Source organism: Rattus norvegicus, chromosome 10, assembly GCF_036323735.1.
Source record: "Rattus norvegicus strain BN/NHsdMcwi chromosome 10, GRCr8, whole genome shotgun sequence".
NCBI classification, from domain to species: Eukaryota; Metazoa; Chordata; class Mammalia; order Rodentia; family Muridae; genus Rattus; species Rattus norvegicus.
Genome location: NC_086028.1, coordinates 51,090,917 through 51,113,915, shown reverse-complemented (window position 1 = coordinate 51,113,915; position 22,999 = coordinate 51,090,917). Strand labels below are relative to the sequence as shown.

The following is a 22,999-nucleotide window of genomic DNA, read 5'->3' as shown; positions in this document are numbered from 1 at the left end:
GCTATGCGTGTATTCTTTATTTAAAAGTAAACATACAGTGTTTCATTATTAGTATGTTCAGGATTGATATCTGTCATTGGATTGAGAAATCTTACTTCTTCCTGTCTGCAAACAATACTTTAGAAACTCTGCCTCTATTCCAATGATTTTGTTGTTTAAATCTTCCTAAAAACATTTTATTACATTTCCTTATTTATTGTGAAGCATAAAAGGTACATGTGCCACAGTACATGTGTGGGTTAGAGGGTAACATGAAGGACTGAACTCTTTCCTTTTAAGACCATGTGGGTTCCGGGGATCAAACACTGATCATCAGGATGGGCACTAAGTGCTTTTACCTGCTGAGCCATCTCACTGGCCCATTTTGCTTCTTAAATCTTTTATTGTAGCAAATTATTCATCAAATTTTCTGATGTGTAAACATCTTGGCATTTCCATTAAGATCCCTATTATATATACCGATTGATGTATTTGATAGATTTTTTTTAACTTTATTTATTTCTGGGATTGAACATACAATGTCTCATATACTGCCTCATTAATGTGTTTTATCTCATCTTAAGATCTTGCCAATGTGGTCAAAGGTCAACAATTTGGCATACTTTCAACATACATCTCTGTTAGTTATTATGAGTGAGTGTAGACTCTTTTCATAGCTGCAGACCTCAGGTATATTAAAAAAGTGAGCAGTTTCTCTTGGTAGATGAACTTGAGCAGAGATGTAAAGAAAGGAGAGATGGACTGATACAGAAGAGGATGCTTGCAGCTAACCATCAGACAGAGCATGGTGATCCCTATGGAGGAGTTAGAGGAAAAACTGAAGGAACTGAAGCAACTCCATAGGAAGAACAACAGTATCAACCAACCAGACCCCCTAGAGCTGCTGGGGACTAAACCATCGCCCAAAGAGACAGACTTATGGCTCCATCTGCATATGTAGCAGAGGATGGCCTTGTCAGGCATCAATAGGAGGAGAAGTCCTTGGTCCTGTGAAGGCTCGATGCCCCAGTGGGGAATGCCAGGGTGTTGAGGTGGATGGGTGGGAGTGGGAGCATCTTCATAGAAGCAAGGGGAGGGGAGGAGGGAGGATGGGAGAGGGGGAAACGAGCTAACATTTGAAATGTAAACACACAAAATATCCAATAAATAAAAACAAGAAAGAAGAAAAAAAAGTGAGCAGTTTCAGTCAACATTTCTGTTCTTACAATGAGGGTGGGCACCCTATCCATGTGTCTAAAAGACCTTTTATTTCCATTATTGAGGATTCTCCTTTCCTAGTCTCATTTGTGAAGAATGTCTTTATGCAGTAAGTAAATCTTCTGAGCTGCTGTCTCTCCTTTGCAGTTCCTGGGTCGTGCCACTGTTTTGTCATTTTTTAAGATGCCAAATGTCTCCATTTGGGGACATCAAATTAATTTTTTAAGTTAATTGAGTTGTATCAGAAAATTCTTTTTCAGTCAAAGCTCTTAAGAATTTTTTCTCCACCATTTTCTGATCCTTTTATCAGCTTTTAATAGTTAAACAATTGATCTATTTAAAATTTATCATAGAGTACAAATTAAGATGAGAAACCAATACTGATTTTGTGAGTCTTAGTTCTGCAAACACAGTCTGCTGAATTCTGAGGTAACTCCCCCCCACCCCCCGACCCCCGCTGCCCATTGACTTAAAGCACTGTGTTTTCACATTAAACTGCAGGGTCCCATCCTGGTTTCACTTACCCTGTAGTAAGTGACTTTGCTCAATCTCCTTAATCATATGTTCATAGTTGTATGTTACTTTTAGCCTTTTTTTTTACTGTAAGTCTTTCAAATAAGCATGGTTTATATTTCCTTCTAAGTAGTAAACTCCTTAAGGGTACAGTTTCCATAAAGGTCAATAATATAGTAGTTGGTAAATAAATGCCTTGAACCAAAGAAGAAATGACTAGTTGGGATGTCAACACAAGATAACAAAAAGATACCGTGTACCCCTTCCTCTCATTAATGCATCTGTTCCCTGTCTTGGTATGATATGTCCAGTTTCACCAGTACATAAGGTTGAACACAGTGGAAAACAAAGCAACCTATATTTTAATGGGAAATAACTCCCTTTTTGTGATTGTGTCAACTAACATGCTGTCAAAGCCATCTGTCTGTCCCCCTTTTATCCCCAGGTGAGATCCCAGATCTCTACTCTGAGGAGGAGGAGGAGAACATCATAAACAATGTCAGGAATGAGGTCAAAAGCCAGGGACTCATTGACAGCAGAGAGAACTGCTGGAAGTTCTTCATAGAGAGAGTCCGGAGACAACTTAAGGTATGGAAAGACTAACTGTGGGGCATGGGCACCACCAGAGGTGGCTACCGGATGTGATAAATTAGACACTGCCCCTCTGGACTGTGTCAGGAGGACATAGTAAAGATACAATGATCTTTTGGCTGACCAGTACTGCCAGTCCACTGTTTTCCTCTACTTTATGAACAGGACCATCTTGTGCACAATGTGGTCCCAGCATTATTGAGCCCTTTGCTAGAAAGATAGGTTGACAGGGGAAGATTGTGACCCTCTTCCTGTTCGGCGTGCTTTTCAATTTTCTAGGAGATTAATAACCCAAACTTCTGCCTGTTTCTCTGTGGGCTTCTCTGATACTTCCTTGGTCCTCCCTCCTCTTCTGATGTCGCCTTTCTGTCCTCCCTCTCCTTCCGATGTCTCAGGTGACTCTCTGTTTCTCCCCTGTGGGGAACAAGCTGAGAATTCGAAGCAGGAAGTTCCCAGCCATTGTGAACTGTACTGCTATCAACTGGTTCCACGAGTGGCCTCAGGAGGCACTGGAGTCTGTGAGCCTCCGTTTCTTGCAGAATACAAAGAACATTGAGGTAAGAGGGAAAAGGGCTCCCCTGAGGGTCCACCTCACCTTAGGCATCCCGGGGTCAAGGTTAAAGTTGGAGATTGGATAGAACCATTGAGCATAACTTTCTATGGCGTCAAGGGTTGGATAATCATAGTCAAACTCATTACTTCTGGTGTGTTAGCCTGCAGTGAAGCAATCGATTAGCAAGTTCATGGCCTTTGTCCACATAAGTGTCAACAAGATATCCCAGTCATACCTGATCAATGAGCAGCGCTACAACTACACCACTCCCAAGTCCTTTCTGGAGTTCATCAGACTATACCAGAGCTTGCTGGAGAGGAATGGAAAAGAGCTCCAGTCCAAGGTGGAAAGGCTGGAGAATGGGCTGTTAAAGCTGCACAGCACCTCAGCCCAGGTAAGCAGTGTCTCTCTTTTCTACCCAGTGAAGAGCAACCCTAAGCCATTGCATTGAAAGTTAAGATTTGAAAACCCTATGTGGTCATCTAGAACCACCACAGCATCAGAACTAGGATCAAAAGTCAAGAGCAGAAGCACACATCTTCAGCTAAAGTCTTGTCTGCCCCAGCTCACTGAAGCTGGAATCCTCTAAGGAACTTTCCCTATTTCCTCAAGGCCATCTTTTCTTTCTCCTCCATTTTTCTTTCCTTTTCAGTCACTGCCATTCTGTTATAGTCTATTTGAGTTGCTATAACAAAGTATCTGTGCTGGAATACTTTATAAAGAACAGAATGATCTTTTTATTCACCGATCTGGAAGTACCAAAGCAGAGCAGCTCTCTATGCTAAGCTCTGGTGAAGGATGTATGGCAGTGGTAGAACCACACATAGATATATGCGGTGTGTATAGAAGGAATTGGAAAATTCCGGGCTTGCTTTATATAACAACCCATTGTCATGTAAAATGACCCTGTCCCATAAGATAAGATCAGCATTAATCCATTTGTATCAATGGACATCTTAGGATCTAGTTGCCTTCCACTACACTGAGGACCAAAATTCCAGCACATGATCACATGAACATTTGGGGAACATATCACACCCAAATCATTCATCTTCCATACTCAGAACCAAAGTAAAAAAGTGATGAGGAGAATTGGTTCAGGGTTATAACTGTGTGTGTGTGTGTGTGTGTGTGTGTGTGTGTGTGTGTGTGTGTGTGTGTGTGTGTGTTTGTACAGCAGTATCTCTTAAAAGCTCTTATTTAAATGAATATTATCTTATTTCATTCATTCTTACACTATTTATAAGTAGTTGGTTATGATAAGAAGACCAGTTTCATCCTGTCCTTTCTGGATCCTTCTATTTACTCTTTCAAATGGAACTGGCTCATTTTTTTCCAACTTTCTATTCTTCCTTTAAGGACTAGAAGAGCTTCAGTACCTACTTTGCTTCCACCCATGTTTGTCAAATAACACCTTTCCCTCAAGGGCCAATTTCTATCCTCTGTCTATCAGTAACCAAGTCTGCTGCTAAGGTGGTATGGCATTTCATGAATTTGCAAATTTCAGGGACCATTGTACTCACCATAATGAATGTCACACATTCCAGTGGATAGCCGGCCTCTTGGTAAACATCACATATGTCTGTAGATAGAGGACCTATTGATAAACATCACATGTCCTTATAGGTACATGGAGCTCTTGAAGCACATACGTTCCTGTAGATACATGGGCCTCTTGGTTAACAACCCATGTAAACAGAAGACAGCTGTCCTTGCCTACAAATTTTGCCTTCAGAATTATGCTTTTGAACTTTTCTCTCTGGGCTTTCTCTCTTCTCCCAATTTTAGTTTCTTGATTCAGAATACAATGTATCTAAAGGACCTATGTTCACTCAGGGGATGAAGTGAGCTCTCACAATCTGAAAAGGTAACTCCTCTTGTACTCTTCTTCTACACTAATTCAATAGCTGTTACATTCTCTGTTCATCTGGCCTGGGCTGGCCTCTAGGAGTCATGAACAGCTAGCTGCACCTGTTCCTGGGCCTGAATTGATCATGTTCTCACTGTGGCCATCATCCTGCTGGCCATTTTCTCTGCATTACAGGAGAGGCTTTCAGGTTAATTTCAACAATACTAGCTTTATGGCATATAATATTGCTTCTGCTTCATATGCTTCCAATAGGAATTTTAATGACACCATTGCATTTTAATGGCATAGCAGCATTTCCTTCTGTCCTCTTTATCAGAACACTCAATCGCTTTTACTTCGTCTGGTTTTTGGCAAATGGTTTCGTAGAATTCTTTGAACCTGTGAATCCAACAGCTTTGGGACGTTTTCTCTAGTCTGCTGATGGTTACATTCTCTATCTCCCAGAATATACCATTTCCTTGTCTGTTCTACGGGTTTGGTTTCCTTCTTTTTCTTAGTTTGCCTTTAGGCCAATTGATATTACTTCAGTATCTGTCATCAAGTTGCTGTGTGATGACCAGCAGCCTGTCTCAGAGTTCCAGTTCACAGAAAAGTGGAGCACACAGATTCTAGGCAATGCAGGAACACTTTAACACACGTGCCTCTGTGCTGTAGAAAGTGTGTGTGTGTGTGTTTTATCATTTCTCTTCTGATTTTTTGATCTCTGAATTCACAGAGAAAAGCAGAGATAACTCCCAGTACAGTATCAGATTTTCTGATGCCTTCTAATTATCCTCCCTTTCTTTCTCCACTCATCACCACAAGACCCTCAGAACACTCTCCATACCTCCTCTAACACATGTGCCATCTCCCCCCTTCCTCCTCTGTGGGAACCACTGATTTATTTGTGCAGAGAGTGGTATGCAGGGAGTGAGGGATGTGAAAGGTGTCCTGACCCCATGTGGCAGACACTAATATCTCTTTTGTTCAGATGCCTTAGAATAGACAATGAAGAAGGCACAAATATTCATGTTCATAGTGGAGGTAATTTCTCTAATGAGCAAATGCCAAGTTATCCCATTGGCTAAATCTAGCTCTCTGTGTGCCTACTGGAGAATCTTGACCTCAGGTTCAATATCTGCCACCAAGAATCAGCTTTCTCCTTCTGTGTCCTCTACATCTGTGATTACCACTTCTAGCTACGGATATTACTTACACTGGAAGCTTCCCACATCCAAGATTCCACAAGTTCTGGGTGTTTCCTATGTATCTCAAAATCTGTCCACTGGGCTGCTTCGCCAAGTCATTATCTCTTTTAAAAAAATGGCTTCCTGCCTGATCGTTTTTGACAGAGTGAATTCTTAGTCTCTTATCCTCCACTCTGTATTATCCTCCACTCTTATTATCCCACATCATCCATCTCAGCCCAAATCCCTGGAGGCATCCTCAACTCTGCTTACTCCTTTTTCCTTCCATATTCACTCCCAAGCCATCGAAGTGCATTGTTAGTTCAGGCTTCACAATATATTAGCACTCCCTAGTCACTCCCTGCACTGCTTCCAGCTCAGTCTGAGCTCCTGACATCTTGACCTAGATAGTCATGACACCCTCAGAATGCACATATCTACTTCTGGTTTTGTCCCTCTTCAGTCTGCCACCAAATGAGCAGGCAGGTTTCAAACACAAATCAGACCATATCTTTTCTGCTCAAGATCTTATGATCCCTCCCCCTCCTCCTCCTCTTCCTTCTCCTCCTTCTCTTCCTTCTTCTCCTCCTCTTCTTCCTTCTCTTCTTCCTCCTCTTCCTTCTCCTCCTCCTCTTTCTCCTCCTCTTCCTCTTCATCTTCCTCCCCCTCTTCCTCTTCCTCCTCCTCCTCTTCCTCCTCCTCCTCCTCAGTGGCTTCCACAGATCCTTTCTAGCTCTGCCCTTCAGCTCCCAGACTTCATCTCCTGCTAACCCATCTCTGAAGCAACAGCCAGCTGCCTCTGAATCCCCTTCTCAGATACATTGGGACTTGGTGACACTGTTTCCTTTGCCTGGGCATCTCTCCAGAATCTCCATAATACACTTCTTTTTCCCATATCACCTTCAGAAGAGATCACCACTCCTCTCTACGCTTGCCCCTCATTATTCTACCCCAATGGTTCTCTGTAGTGTGTGTCCTTATCTGACATATCTTATAAGTTACTTATCTGTTATATAGTCAGTTATGACTGTTGCTATCAGTTGGCTATAAGCCCTGGAAGGACAGGAGTTCTTATCTGTTTGAACACTATACCCTAAGAGCCTCAAGAATGGCTAAACAGAATAACACTAATTTAATAGCCGTTGCATGAATTAATCAGTGACTGCACAGTGTTTGACGCTGTGTTCCTGGCTATGTTCTGCACCCTTGAATAGTGTTCTACTTATGCTTTTCTCCCTCCATTCTGTCCAGCAGAACCCCAGAGCTGAGTCCTGTCTGTGTGTTCTCACCAGCGCCTGCACTGACAGCTGATCCTGGGTGGTTTTGCTAGCCCTCCCAAAACACTATCTAAGCTTAAGGAGTAATTCATGTCATTGTCTTCAGTACCTTCTGGGAAGGAACCTCTCTCTTTGGCAGTATGTGTTTGGGCCTTAAAGACCCAAGGTTTGCCCTTCTTCAGGCATTTCCCTGAGAATAGAGCATGGTTCTCATTCATGGAGGCAGCCCTACTGTGGGAAAGAGCCTTTTCTGGGTTCCTGAGGTTGCCTTAATGTTCTGTTCTGGTAGAATTAAGTAAGGAGAAATACAAAATGTAGCTTAGATGTTTGTTAGAGAACAAAAAAGCCTTAACCTAGCCTTCCCTGATCTGTTGCTCTGTTGAAGAATCCTAAATTGAACCTGATCTCCTTGTTACTGGAGAGTGGCCTCTTTCTGACTGGCAGGACCCTGCTGTCACTCTACACCTCAGCTTAAGAGCTATTAAATTCCTATTCGTGGTGAAGGTAATTATTTACCTTAAGGTCACAGCCATATCTGCAATCAGCAAAACAAAGCAATCACACAGAAAAAAAAGAGGGAAAAACAAACAAAACGCACTTCGATTTTTTCAAATCTCCCAAGATTTAAAAGGAAACAGAAAGTTACTGGTATATGTGCTGGGTTGATTTCCTGCCTGTATTATTATCAGTTCTTGGTAGAAAAGAGCAAGATTCATTTATCCTTTATCTCAAAGACCAATACATGGTATTCTATGAAATATGTAATTAAGTGGACATGTGAGTATATAGTGGGTTAAGAGACAAATCATTATCTCCAGGTTCACATTAGGGGTGCAGGCCAACTTTAGGCAATGGGAGATGTGTGGTAGGCACTCTCTAAACACTTATGGCTACTGGCATTATTCCTATAGTAAATGTGGCATATTAGTTTTTAACTCTGGTGTACTCACTTCATCTGTTCTTGAATTGGTTGATTTTTGGTGGGGTAGGCAGAAAACTTCTAAATTATGCCCTCATATCATGGTATAAGGCAATAACTTGAATCATAGTAACAGAATCCTACCACTTGAGTATGACAGTTTTCGGTGATCCTGATCAGTGTGCGAATGCTAAAAGAATGTTACAGATCTGGCTCAGACACGATGTAAATTCATTTATTAATATTGTTATGTGAGAATGGCTCATGATTATGGTAATAATGGAAACATGAAAATTGTGAGGAGTGACTGGAGAGGTGGCTCCAGAGTTAAGGGTAGATATTGCTCTTATAGAGGACTCGGTTTAGTTTCTAACACCTGCATCCCTCACAACTGCCTGTAAGTCCAGATCCAGGGGATCCAAAACCCCCTCCTGTCCTCCGCAGGCACCTGCACCCAAAAGTGCACACACCCACTCACACATGGACACACATATTCATGTAATTGAAAATTAATAAATCCTTTAGAAAACTGTACAATAATCCAACATTGGTCAGCTTCAGGTGTATGATTTTGTACTGAGATCTGGTTTGGTAAGTAGCTTTTTGACTGTGGGGCTAAACTTCCTTCTGATTCATCCTTTCCAATTAAGACTCAAGTGCTATTGATTTCAAATCTTAGCATGATTTACCTCCTCTAGATGCTAGAGCTTGGATATCTAGGGGATGTCACTCAAGAGCTTGTCTGCGGGAGCCCAGTACTAGTTCTGATGGTGTTAAGGAACACTGAAGAGGTGAAACAAACCATGAGGTGACTGTATCTTGGGATGCCAACCATGGAGGGATTAATAATTTCAGAACTAAACAATAGTTCTTGATAGTGTGGGATGGTTGGTTTTGTTTAATTGTTTGTCGGTTGATTTGGTTGAGACTCTCATTATTTTGAGACAGATTCTTACTCTGTATTCTAGCCCAGGCTGACCTCAAAGTTATGGTGATTCTCCTGCCTCACCATTCCAAAGTACTGGGGTTATGAGCCATAACTGAAATGGCTTAGATAGATAGATAGATAGATAGATAGATAGATAGATAGATAGATAGATCGCCTTCTATGTACAACAAGTGTACTTCCACTTCTCCACCAAATTATAATGCAGCCTGGAAATATCTACCAGAATATTGGTTGCCATGACATTTGGATCCTCCACCCAACAGAATCATAAGAAAGTCATAAACCTCTTTACTCTGTACTTGAGATTCCAGTCTCACGTGTTTTCTTACAGCCACAGAATAAGCTGGAGAAATGTCTCAGCAGTTAAAGAACATACTGTTCTTCCCAACGACCCAAATTCAACTCTTTGCACCCACACCAAGCAGCTTACAACCACCTATAACTCAGGATCTAGAGGATTTGATAGCCTCTGCTGACCTCCGGGAGACCCACACACATGGCATACACTCATACAAACACATGTGCACACATACACATAAATAAAAATAAATTTTTGGAGCCTATTATTTGGAAGGCATCTACTTCAGAGTCCAAAGTCCATCTCATGGATATATTCCTCAGACAGGTGTTTATGTCCTCTCTTGCTATGGTAGCATGTCGTTCCAGGAGATAACTGATAAACATGATGTGGTCTTACAGTTCTCGGTAGCTCTGATGAAGTTCTTTGGGTAGCATCTTTTTCTAATTTTGCATCAGCTTCAATGAAGTCTTGGTATGAAGTGTATTCTCCTCTCCCTCTTGGTATAGGCAGAGTCTACAGCCTGACTGAAGAGGGGGCTGTTGGACTCAAGAAATAAGCACTAGAGACTCAGTTCTCTGTATACATTATTTAATCTGCAAACAAGAGCTGAAAAGTTTTTTTCCTTTAATTATTTTGCTTTTTGGTGATTTTTATATTTAAAAGTACAGTGTAATATTGTGATTCGTGTATATTAAATTCAGTTTATGTTGGTACTGTCAAATAGTGTCAGAAATCAAAGGTACCAAAAGATGGTGGGCTTAGTGACATTCATCCTTTGCTTTGAAAAGTGGAAAATCTAACTCAAAATCATTCTGAAAAGTAAGAATACAAAAATGGAAGGAGGGAAAGGAAGAAGAGAAAGAAGGGGGGAAGGGAGAATGAGAAGGGGAGGGAGCATAGGATAAGAAAAAACACATGGAGATCTCAACCACAGGATGGACACACTGAGCCACTTACCACGTGTGGCTACCAAATATTCAAACTATGACTAAGTAACTGTGGATGTCAGTGTTAGAACATTTATCTAGCTGGCAGATGGCTCTGGATTTGATGCTTAGCAGCATGAGAGAGAGAAAGAGAGAGGGAGGGGAAGAGGAAGGGGGAGAGGGAGAGGAAGGGGGAGAGGGAGAGGAAGGGGGAGAGGGAGAGGAAGGGGGAGAGACTGGCCTGCACTCCACAAAGAGGCCCTGTCTCAAAACACCAGCAACAAAATTGTGGCTAAGCCAAACTTCAGTGTTAGAAGTATTATGTAGACACGAACTTAGACAGGAGAGTAAGTTTGCTGAAAGGGGTGTAATCTTAGTGGTTTTTCTATAATTATGTGTGAAAGTAACATGTTGCCTGTGCTGGTTAAATACAGTACAGTGTTGTAACTTTTACATCATGGCTTCCCCCATTTTTTGGCTGTCTTTTCTGTCACTCATGTTCAGCCAGGTGACTTCATGTCCCATGACTTGTATGATACAAACTCAGGTTTGTATGTTGTCTGCTTGACAACCAAGCCAGTGTCTTTCCCAAGGATTTTTCAGCCATGTTCCCTGGTAAAAAACCATTGGCTCTAAGGAGTTGTGACCTGGATCCTCATTGGTCAATCCAGGGTCAAAAAGCAACTGAAACAACACAACCCTAATTACAAGGACTTGAGGAAGACTTGGTGAAGGGGTGTTCTTCAATGGAAACACTCAACTCTGCTCCCTAAATAGATAGAGATAAACCTCTCTCTCTCTCTCCCTCTCCCTCTCTCTCCCTCTCCCTCTCCCTCTCCCTCTCCCTCTCCCTCTCCCTCTCCCTCTCCCTCTCCCTCTCCCTCTCCCCTCTCTCTATCTCCCCTCCTCCTCTGCTTCCTGTTTGTGGTTCAGGAGGTAAGCCCTGGCTCTCAGCTTCTAGCTCCAGTTATGTCTGTCTACTGCCATGTTTCCCATGATGGTGATGGACCTTATCCCTCTGGAACCATGAACCCCAAATAATAGTCCTTTTTCTATTAGTTTTATTGGTCATGATATTCTATCATAGCAACATAAAAGTAACTAATACTAAATGCAAAGAGTTGGCTGACTGAGGTAGAGAGAGGCCCTGGACCCCAACCTCTTGCTGGAGTGTTTGCTCCTACCAGTTACCCTAACCTCCATTTTCTAGCAGCTAATGCTGTCACAGCCCTCTCTAAGAACCATGTGCTACAGGAAGTCAGTGTTACACCCTGCACACTCATGGGCAACTCTGGAAAGATGCATGACTTTTGTCCAGGAAATCTGCCTCTTCTCCAATCCCCCAATTCTCAGCATCTTCAGGCATTTCCCTGAGAAAAGAGCCTAGCTCTCATTCAAGGAGGCAGCCCTACTATGGGAAAGAGCCTTTTCTGGGTTCCTGAGGTTGCCTTAATATTCTGTTCTCGTGGAATTAAGTAAGGAGAAAATGTGGCTTGGATGTTTGCAAGAGAACAAAAAAGCTTTAACCTAGCCTTCCCTGATCTGTGGCTCTGTTAAAGAATCCTAAATTGAACCTGAGCTCCTTGTTACTGGAGAGTGGCCTCTTTCTGACTGGCAGGACCCTGCTGTCACTCCACATCACAGTTTAAGACCTATTAAATTTCTATTCATGGTGAAGGGGATTATTTACCTTGGGCTTGAGGTCACAGCCATATCAGCAATCAGCAAAAAGAACCACAACCACACAGAAAAAAAAGAAAAAAGAAAAAAAAACACACTTCAATTTTCTCAAATCTCCCAAGATTTAAAAAGAAACAAAAAGTTACTGGTGTGTTTGCTGGGTTGATTATGCAGCTCAATCATTTTGATTTACAATTGCATCTTTGTCCTTGCAGAAGTAACTCTGCAGCTGAACAACAGACATGGAGGCAGATTAACCTTCCAACGCGTGAATATAAGACTTGTTCCAAGGAGCAGCCTCGATTTGAGGTTAAAACGGGCTCTGGCTCCCATGAATACACAAAATTACAGAACATTCTTTTTTTGCCCCCTTTCCTTTTCTTCCTTTTGATCTGCCATGAAAGGGGAATTATCAGCCGCGTCTAAGCCTCAGTTTTATTTTTTGATTTATGCATTTTGCATCATAAAGCTCTTGAATCTGTTTGCCGTGTTCCAGGAGCTCCAAAGTAATCTGTGGTTGTTGCATGCAATACACTGCAAGAAAATGAGAGGCAAGAGGTCAGCCTGCAATGGAAGGTTTATGGGCCACACTGCAAATACAAACAGCGTCTTTGCTTTTCAGAATAAATAGGCCTGTCTTCCTTTTGCACTTGAAAAGGCCATTATGCTAGACCAGCCTGGCTCAAACCTAGGCTAGCAGAATCAAGAGGGCCCTCAAGGCCTCACCTTAGAGTTTCTGACTCAGTGGGACTGGAGTATGATCTAGTGTTTGCATAGTCAACTTGTTCTTGTAGGACGCTTCTGCTGCTGCTGCTTCTGCTAGTGGTGCTGGCGGTGGTGGTGGTGGTAGTGGCGGTGGCGGTGGTGGTGATGTTGATGACAATAATGGTTCTGGTGCTGGTCCTAGTGTTGATGCTAATGCTGATGTTGATGCTACTGATGCTGGTGCTGCTGCTGTTGATGCTAGTGTTGGTGCTTATGCTGATGCTTACAGTGATGCCAATGCTGAATCCGATGTTGGTGCTGATGCTGGTGTTGATGCTGGCCCAGGGAACACATTGTCAAACCTTAACTCTGCTGATCTGGAGAGACACAGAAAAACTAGACCCTCTCTAATCTATTTACAAGGCTTCATTATGCCTCCCCATGATATTTGACATCAGAGGCATTGTGGGGAATCCGGCTGGCTATAACCATTGGTACTCTACTTGTCTAATCTTTACATGGTCACCTATTTGTAGTTAAGGATTGTGGAAATTAGTAAAAAACTACTCAAGTGAAAGTTACTCAGAGCTACCAAATCAGAGCCTATTAACAGCACAGGAGTCCAGCAGCACAACTGTGCCTATCTTTAGCCAAGGCAGGGAAAACATAGGGAGGCTTTTTAGTCTAGAAAGAGAAGGCCCTTCACCTGGGGAAGTGAAGACAGGCTCCCCTGGGAGTGAACATTTTGTGGGATAGGTTAGGGATTTCTTTGGTCCTCCATTGGAAGTGACAAAAATAATGACACTGTTAGTTGTCTATTGTTAATTAGGTCCTGGCCATTGAGGGCAACTGCTACACTGACATACAAGTTACTAAATCTTTCTGGATTGTGGCAATAATCCAGAAATATCAGTCAGACAGCCTAAATCTCTGACTCGAAGCAAGGCGGCTTTCTGAAGGAGTCATTAGACAGTTTTACGCAGGTGCCCTTTAAGTTTGTTCTAGGGTTGGAGGGAGGGTACATGGTTACATCTGTTTCCTCATTTCTCTTGAAGGTGAGTTGTTGGAGGCCTAGGTCAGACTTGTACTTGTTTGTATACAAGGTCTGGACACACACACACTATGACTCTCAGACCTCACAGTAGATATTCCTACTTGTGAATCTTTAGCACTTTTGACAACCAACAATTTTAATTAAATAGCTACTGTTCAGGTAAAGTATAATGTTAAGCACATAAAGGGTTTTTTTTAATTATTAATAATAGTCTTTTTAGTATTTGGACGGAAAACAGTTGAGTTTCATCATGGTTGCCCCATGATGATATTATGCATTTTCCTCATGCATTACCCTCCCCCACTGCCACTGCGCTGAGTACTTTTTGTTAACTTAACACACACTAGAGTCACCTGGAAAGACGGAGCCTCAGCTGAGAAATTGCAGACACGTCTGTGGAGCGTTTTCTTAATTGCTAATTGATGAAGGAGGGTCCAGCCCACTGTGGGTGGTGCTAACCCTAGGCAGGTGGTCCTGAGTTGTATAAGAAAAGCAGCTGAACAGGAGCCATGAAGAGCAAGCCAGCGAGCAATGTCCTCTGTGGTCTCTGCTTCAGTTCCTATCTCAAGCTTCTGCCCTGGTTTCCTTCTGAAAGACAACAACCTGTAAGCTTGAAAAAACTCTTCCCTCCCCACATTGCTGTTAGTCAATATTTTCTCACAGAAACAGAGAAACCAACTCAGACACTGCCCCTTAATCCATCCCCACCTCCAGATAATCCACTTCCTCCCCCAGTTTTTTGCTCTTGTATTCATTTTATTTTCCACTTCCCTTAAGGTCTCTTCCTCCTCTCTCACAAGTCTTCAGTTGATAGGTGCCTAGGCTGGTTTCATTTCCTGGTTACTGTAACTAGTAAAAGCAGCAAATATGGATGCTGCCCTGTGGTGTTTTAACAAACATAAGCACTAATTAAGTGAAAGGCATCTAGGAGAAGGTTCTAGGCATGTGGATGTCAGAATAGTCCAGCACACCTAAAGGTATCCTGTGTGCCTTTCTATTTGTCCCCAGTGCAAGGAGTTCCACTTGAGAATGCAACTTTCCATCTCTGCATTCTTGAGTGGGCTCTTGGATCTCTTCTAGAGAATTAGGCCCAGGGAGCCATGAGCACCATTTCTCTGCTCTGCTCCTCATGAGTCTGGTGTTCTCTGATGCAGGTGGATGATCTGAAAGCCAAGCTTGCCACCCAGGAAGTGGAGCTGAGACAGAAGAATGAAGATACAGACAAGCTGATTCAGGTGGTGGGTGTGGAGACCAGCAAAGTGAGCAGAGAGAAAGCCATTGCAGACGAAGAGGAGCAGAAGGTGGCACTGATCATGCTGGAGGTGCAGCAGAAACAGAAAGACTGTGAGGAGGACCTGGCTAAAGCTGAACCAGCCCTTACCGCAGCCCAGGCAGCCCTCAACACACTCAACAAGGTAGGAAGTTCAGGCAGGCTTGCCTTCCTTCCACCCACCTCTCCCTTCTCCCCCTATCTTCCCATTCCCAATCCCCCTCTCCCCTCTCTCCATTCCTTCCTAATTTCTAGATTACCAAAAAAGAAATATTTTATTTGTATACCAATAACTTGTTCACTGATTATTTCTTACTAAGAAAATTAACATCTTCCTTGAGATCTATTGACGCAGGAGTTACATTTCCTAAGATGTTCTGAAGCAAATATAGGAACGTTTACTGTGTTACTCCGGGAGTCTCTGCCTCCTCATTTGCTAAGAGGAAGCAATGATGATATAAACAGCCCCATTGTTATAATAACTAGGCGAGATAATGTATGAAAACTAGATAATCAATAGCAGTCACTATGAAAAACTTCTTTTCTGTCAATATTGTTAAAGCCAGGATAATCACCTTGACTCTCATAAAACCAGAATGAAAACCTGCAAACTCTCTGGTTGGTTGTTTAGTTGATAGATTGGTAGATAAAAAAAATACAGAGTATGAATCAATAACTCAAGGAGTGATAAAATCAAATACAGAAGTCATACTGGATCCCTCTGCCACAAAAGAGGTGAAATGTGTGTTTACTCACTGCCTACCGCAGACGCATAAGTCACTTCCTCTCCCTACCTGTGTGGGATGGCACAGTTCTTCCATTTCATTTCCCTATGACATAGAAAGGGGGAGACGGGGATTAGTGGGTTCTTCACTATACCTAAATAGATCTAGAAATAGAAACAAATAGAAAATTTGATCAATGCTATTTGTAAAATGTATCCAGGATCCAAATGCTTTAATAATCTCTCCTGTATCTGCTTGATGAGAGCACTCTCATGTTCTGATGCTGTGCCCGCTCACAGCAATCTGAGATCTTCTCTCCCCTTTATTACGCACTGACAAATTATAAAGGTAGTTTTGATGTATATGTCTCCGTGGAATGATTGAATTAAGCTAGTTATCTTATCAATCATCTCAATATTTAGCAACTTTGTGCTGATAAGACTTGAAATTTATTCTCTTAATACTATATAATCAATCATATAGCCTTTAACTCTTAACTTTATTTACTGCAGTGATAGATCTCCCAAAGCCGATGCTTTGGCATTAAGCCCTCCGTCCCTACTATCCCAACCCATCCGGTTTCTGGTAGTCACTGCTACAGTCTTTCCTTATATGTTTATGTGCCGTTTTACATTCTGCACATAAATAACGCCATGTGATGTTTGTCTCTGTTTGGTTTATTTCATATAACATAGTGTTTTCCAATTCCATCTGTCTCCTCACAAATGACAGATTTTCATATTATCCACTTCATCTACTGAAGCCTTGAGTTTTCCCTACTGTGGCTATTGTGAATGGCAGTGAACATGGAGGTGCAGACATTTCTTTGATATATTGATTTTAGGGCATCCAGATAAATGCCCACAGACAGGATCACTGAATCCAGTACATAATTCGGTTGGGTTTCCTGAGATATCTCAGTATTGTTTTCCATAATGTCTGTATTAGTCTTTATTCCCATCGGGAGTATACAAGGGTTCCCCTTTATCTGTGTCCTTGTTAGAGGACTCATCATCAACTCTTATGATAATCACCCCTCTGCAAGGCCTGCATGGTGTGTGTATTAATTCGAGTTTTTCTAAGGAGCGCTGAGCCTCTTGACGCCAAGAGTCTTTCAGGGTATTTCACATAAAACTACCTATTTATATCTCTTACCCTTTTCTTGAATGAACTGCTTCTTGTCTATGGAGTTGTTTAAGGTTGTGTATTTTAGATATCAGCTCTAAATCGAGTATATGGTTATAGATATGTTGTACCAGTTCTATACATTTTTTTCTTTATTCTTTCTTTCTCATGAAGAATTAAGGTTATTTCTATATCCATTTTTGATTCTTTTCTTGTGTTTTAGGGATCAGATCTAAAGATCATTGTCCAAAACAATGTTGTATTGCTTTCCCCAAGTTTACTCTCTAATGGTTTTACAATTCCAGGTTTTAGATTTGATTCTGTAATTCATTATGAGTTGATTTTTACATGTGATACAAGTATTTTTCATCCTTTGCATTTGAAGACACAGTATTCTCACACTGTTTATTGAATGAGATCTATATTCTTAGCATCTTCATCAAGAATCAACTGACCATAGACTAGATGCTCAATTCTAGGTGTTCAGTTCCATTGATCACTTAGGCCAGTATCACTTTTTAGTAGACTGCAAACTCAGTCAGTATGATGCTTCCAGTTTTATTCTTTGGGATTTGGGAATTTTGTTATGTTTGTGAATGCATATGTACCTTAGGTTCAGATTTTCTCTATAAAAACGGCACTTAAATTTTCAAAGAGATTACTCTAAATCAGTAGATCATTTTGAGTATTATGGGCATTTAAACAATAGTACACTTTTCTAATCTATGATCACATACATAATCTCTTTTCCCTTATCTGTGCCTTTACTACCTGTGACTGTTTTATATTTTGCAGTGTTCTGCTATCTTATCTTCTTGCTTAAATTTATTCCTAAGTGTTTTGTGAGCCTACAATAAATGGGATTTGGGGTAGTTTGAGAATGGGGCTAGGAGCATATGCTTGTTTAGTCCCCAGTTAGTGGAACTATTTGGGAAGGATGAGAAGGCGTGGCCTTGTTGGAAGAGGTATGTCACAGGAGGTGGGCTTTGAGGTTTCAAAAGCTCATACCAGGCCTGTGAATGTGAATGTGTGTGTGTGTGTGTGTGTGTGTGTGTGAGTGTGTGTGTGTGTGTGTATGCTTGTGTGTATGTATGTGTATATGTGTGTGCACATCTGTACCTGCTGCCTATAGATCAGAATGTAGCTCTCAGCTAATTATCCAGCCTTGTGCCTGCATGCTGCCATTCTCTCCACCATGATGATAATGGACTAACCCTCTGAAACTTTAGGCAAGCCCCAATCAAGTGCTTTCTTCTATAACTTGCTTTGGTTAGAGTGTCTCTTCACAGCAATAGAATAGTAACAAAGACAGGATTATTCTCTTGGCTTCCTTCTTGAAACCAACATTGCCAATGTGGAGAAATGCTTCTGGTTTTTGTGCACAATATTTTTTTTTGCCTCCTACAACCTTACTGGACTAATTTTTAGTCTCAACAGTTTATTGGTAGGTTAAGTTCTATATATGGTATTGTGTTGTCAGTTTACTGTATCCTTTTTCCTACTTGCATGCCTTTTATTTGTGTGTGTGTGTGTGTATGTGAGAGAGAGAGAGTGTGTGTGTGTGTGTGTGTTTATATGTGCGTTTGTATGTATGTGTTACTTCTACAATGACTTGAACTCCAATGTTGAGTAAGGTGGCAAGGTTGGGCATCATTTTCATCTTCTAGACCTTAGAGGAAAGAATTCAGTTTCCTATCACATTAGTTGTGTGTTTGTGAAATGTATCGCTTATTCTTATTGAGTTGTACTGACATGCATCCCTTCTATACCTAACTTGTCAAGTATCTCTGTCATAAAACACTTAAATATTGTTAAAATATTGTTAACACTTTCTTACATCTAAGAAAATGACTTTTTGTCTTTTAATCTATTTTTATTATTGAACTATCCTTGCATCCTAGGGGTAAATGTCATTTGATATTGGTGAATGGTCCTACTAAAATTGTTGTGACATGAAACTTGTTGAGGACTTTTTTATCTTTGTTCTTCAAAGATCTTAGGCTGTTCTTTGGTTTTCCTTGAGGTCCTTTGTGTCTTTGGTGTCAGAGAAATGCTGGCTTCATAAAAGAACTTGAAAATATTTCTTCCTCTATGTTTCTGAGATTGTTGTTCTTGTTGTTGTTGCTGCTGCTGTTGCTGCTGCTGCTGCTGCTGTTGTTGTTGTTGTTGTTATTGTTGTTGTTAGAAGAATTTATGGTGCATTCTTGTTAAGTCATCTTTAAAGGTTTAATGAAATTCTTCAGTGAACTCACCAGATCTTGGGCTTGGGTATCTGATAGAGGATTTTTATACCTGTTTCAATCTCCTCACTCATTATCAATCTACACAGAGTCTCCATTTATTCATGGCCCATTCCTTTTACTGGTCAACTTCTCCTACCTTTTCCAACATAAGGTTATGACTGTTCAGGGAAGTCTCCCAGGATCCTTTATATAAGTAATTTTAAACCAGGAGTTTGATCCTCCATTGATTTTCCTTATGTCCAGACTACAGTCCAAAGTGGTCATCATGACTACAAGACACCATAAATTTTCTCCTGTGATGCCTTTTCTACCACCCCAATTGTTATGTCTCCATTGCTACTCTTCTCTGCCCATGCTGACTTCTCTCTGTAGCCCCATAAACCCAGCCACAGGCAAAAGCTCTGAATGAACCCACGCAGAATGTTCATTCCCTGGTCCTCTGCTCTTCAGTCAGGTGTTTTCTCAAATTACATTAGCAAATAAAAATAATCAATTTCAGAAAATTAAGGTATACATGAAAACATATAATCCAAAGCAATGTTAATAATTATATACACATAAATGTTAGCCAGAAATTTTATGTAACCGTTTAGGGAGGGGATCATTAAAGGTAAATAATCATAGTCTCTGCTCAAAATCACTTAATGTTTGAAAAGAAAAAAATAGAAATGTGAACATGCTCTTTGATGATAAGGCAAGTATGGGACTGACAGTGAAGGAAAGTGTGTGTGGTGGCCTCTGAGGACCATAGTCACTGTACATGGGCTTGCATGTACCCTTAGCCTTATACTTCTATTATGGCTTATAAGCTATACACATATCATAACAACAGAAACAAACCCTTTTTAATGACTTGAGAGCTTGGTAGAGGGCAAAGGTAACTGCCTGACCAGGTAGGGAACAGAAAAGACAACTTATTAAGCAAATATTATTAGGATGGAGTCAGTGGTAGGAAGGGATATCCCACTTAGGAAAGACATTTGCGAAAGTGTGGAAGCATGAGGGGCTTGGTATGAGTGAGCTGCGGGTATAGAAGTAGACAGGTGACAAGACAGGTGAGTTGTAAAGGTGAGTCAAGCAACTCTAAGGTTTACCTGTACGGAGTGTTTACCCTCTGCAGGTGGCAAGGGTCAAGTGGCTCTTTGTTTGTTTGTTTGTTTGTTTGTTTGTTTTGATTATTTTGATGGAGTAGGATGGATCAAGGAGCTTGCATAGTTCGAGCATACATTGCTTTGTGAACTGGAGGGCTCCTGGACATTATTCTTAAACCCTTTGCTATTCTCAGGACTCTGGCACTTAAGAACCATTTCCCTGTTTACCCATTATTCTAGAAGTTAGGAATAAATCTTTAGTTGATGCGGAAACAATACCTGTAAATCAGAGCTCAGTAGGATCTCTGCATATTCTGCCTCCATCATGGCAGTTTTATTTTGCTTTTATTACCGAGATGAAATAAATCCAGTGTAACTTTGCTGCCTTAGTTTAGGAGTATTTTATCTTTTAATGTCATGGCCTTTTCCCCTCCACAGAGTTACCTGTAATTTTCTATTACCCATGCATTTTACAGTGAATTTATTTTTATTATACACAAAATATGCAGTAGCACTTTGATCACTAAATAATTCAAATGGCATAGAACCCACAGAGTCAAATATAAAAGCCTTCCTATTTCCCCTCCAGCCACAGTTTTCCCCCAAGAAACTAACAATCCAGGGGTCTCCACATCAGCAATTCTTTATGTATTCACATTTCTAGAAACATGCATATAGATATATTATATTTTGGCTAGGTGTGGTACTTACCAATAATTCCATAACTTGGGGGTGGGGGAAGAAGCTGAAAGACTGATGAAAACTTAAAAACAGGTCTACATAGAAAATCTCAGCCCAGCCACAGTTATAAAACACATACACAAATATAAATGCATTTTGATATGACTGACTTAATTTCTCTTTTGGTTGTATGTATTTGAGGTATGAAACATGATGTTTTAATATCCATAGTAAAATAATTATTCAACAAAACTTACAAAACCATCACTTCACATACTTATATGGTATATATCTTAACTTCTTATCCTATTGCTGTGATGCAAAACCCTGACAAAAGCAACTTGAAGGCTTCTTTTAACTCACAGTCCCAGGTTACAGACCATCTCAGCAGAAGTCACAGTGGCAGGAGCTTGAAATGGCCAGCCACAATGCATCTATAATCAAGATAGCAGCAAGCAAGGAATGCTATGTGCTACTTAGCTTGTTTTCTTGTTTAATACAGTCCTGATCCCCTGCTTGGGGAATAGTCCTATGTACAAGTGTGATAGGTCTTCCCATACGTATTAATATAATCAAGATAATCCTCCACAGGCATGCCCAGAGGCCTACTACCCAAGTAATTCTAGATTCTGTACTCTATGTAGTTAGAGTTTCTATTGCTGTGATAAATATCATGACTAAAAGCAACTTGTCAGGGCTGGAGAACAGGGTAGATACTGCACTTTGTTAACTCCAGGATCACACCTCATCACTGAGAGGAGTAACGGCAGGAATGAATTCCATTCTCATGTCGTCCTGAGTTGTCTTCCTCATTTCCATCCTCCTTATGTTTGTGTTTTCCTGAGCATCATTCCGATGTTTAGTCTCCTCAGGCTCCTTTTTTCTTGATTTTTGCTGAACTGTTTTTAAATATCTTCTTTAAACTCCTTGAGTTCTTTGATAACGTTTTTGATTGTTCTTTTAAATTCTGTGTCCTGGAGTTCATCTAAGTAATTCTTGTTGACAAATATTTTGACAGGACTGAAAAGTTTTGGAGAGAAGATATTGACTTGATCTTTCATATTGTTGCTATTTTTTGTGATGAGACATGGGCATGTGGACTCTGCTCGAAATTTGTGATGGATAGGGTAGGTTGGGAAAGAAGAGAAAACGTGGCGGTAAATTGTGTCTAGAGTTTAGAAATGGCTTGGGCAGATTCAAGTCAGGCAAAGAGGACTGGGCTGGTGTATGGGATGTGTATCCTGTTCAGAGCATGGAGTATGGTAGAACTCCTTCTCAATGAACTCAGGGAAGACCAAGGTAGGCCAGTGAACTGGTTGTAGTAGCCTGGCTAAATCTGCTGAGTTGTAGGAAAAACATGGAAGAGGAGTTGTTCATAGATGTAATCCTGGAAGAAGATATGTAGAAGCAGGCTGGAAAGGACCTAATGGTAGTTGCAGTTATGGGAGGTCCTGATGGAATCCAAGAGCTTAGCTTGGCTGTGGCATATGTGGTCCATCTTCACTTAAAATAACTTTTCTTCTTGCTACTAATTTACATTTATTGTTCTTAAATTGTTTCTGTTAATTCTTGGTATGTACATTGTGATACTCTTTTCCAGTCTATCATTTGGCTTTTTATTTTATTAATAAGCAATATTAAAAACACATTTTATATTCAAATAACTTTTGGAATTCCAGCTTAACAGTATTAGGCATTCTTCTTTCCTATTGGATTTCTCAGGACTCTTATTATGGGATAACATTAATCCTAAAAGTGACAACATTATGTAAGAAAAATAAAACCTCTGAATAATTTATGAGCAGTCACATGAAACCTGTGTGAAGTGCTAATCACATGAATCTAATCAAATACCAATATGCAAACAAGTGGTACAATAAATAAAGCATTTATGCAACCATGCCTATCATATATTTGAGAAAAAAGGCTGCAAGTCCCTTTGAGAAATGGCAAAATGACTGTATTTGCTACTTCACTGTTGCTGTGACAATATGCCTGACAGAAACAGCTAAAGGGAGGCAAGTAACTCATTTCCCAGGAAAACCAAGTCCCTTGGCCCCTGGGAAACAGATATATCCGCAGAAGCATGAGGTAAAGGAGAGTTATTTGTTTTATGATCAACCAGAAGTGGAGAATAAGACAAGAAAGGAACAGGGATAATAT

The 22,999-nt window shown here is 40.8% G+C and overlaps 1 protein-coding gene across 16 annotated transcripts in view; it reads left to right on the top strand.

The window, feature by feature from the left end:
* Positions 1-22,999, top strand: part of Dnah9 (dynein, axonemal, heavy chain 9) — a 367,182-nt gene that overhangs the window by 250,062 nt on the left and 94,121 nt on the right. For all 16 annotated transcript variants that reach the window (XR_005490291.2, XR_005490292.2, XR_005490293.2 and 13 more), the window contains 4 exons: positions 2,156-2,298; positions 2,697-2,858; positions 3,015-3,248; positions 14,856-15,116. Coding sequence is in view for 13 of the 16 variants with exons in the window: in NM_001427097.1 (NP_001414026.1) it covers positions 2,156-2,298; positions 2,697-2,858; positions 3,015-3,248; positions 14,856-15,116 (800 nt within the window). In the remaining 3 variants the exon portion in view is untranslated. The remainder of the gene's footprint in view (positions 1-2,155; positions 2,299-2,696; positions 2,859-3,014; positions 3,249-14,855; positions 15,117-22,999) is intronic.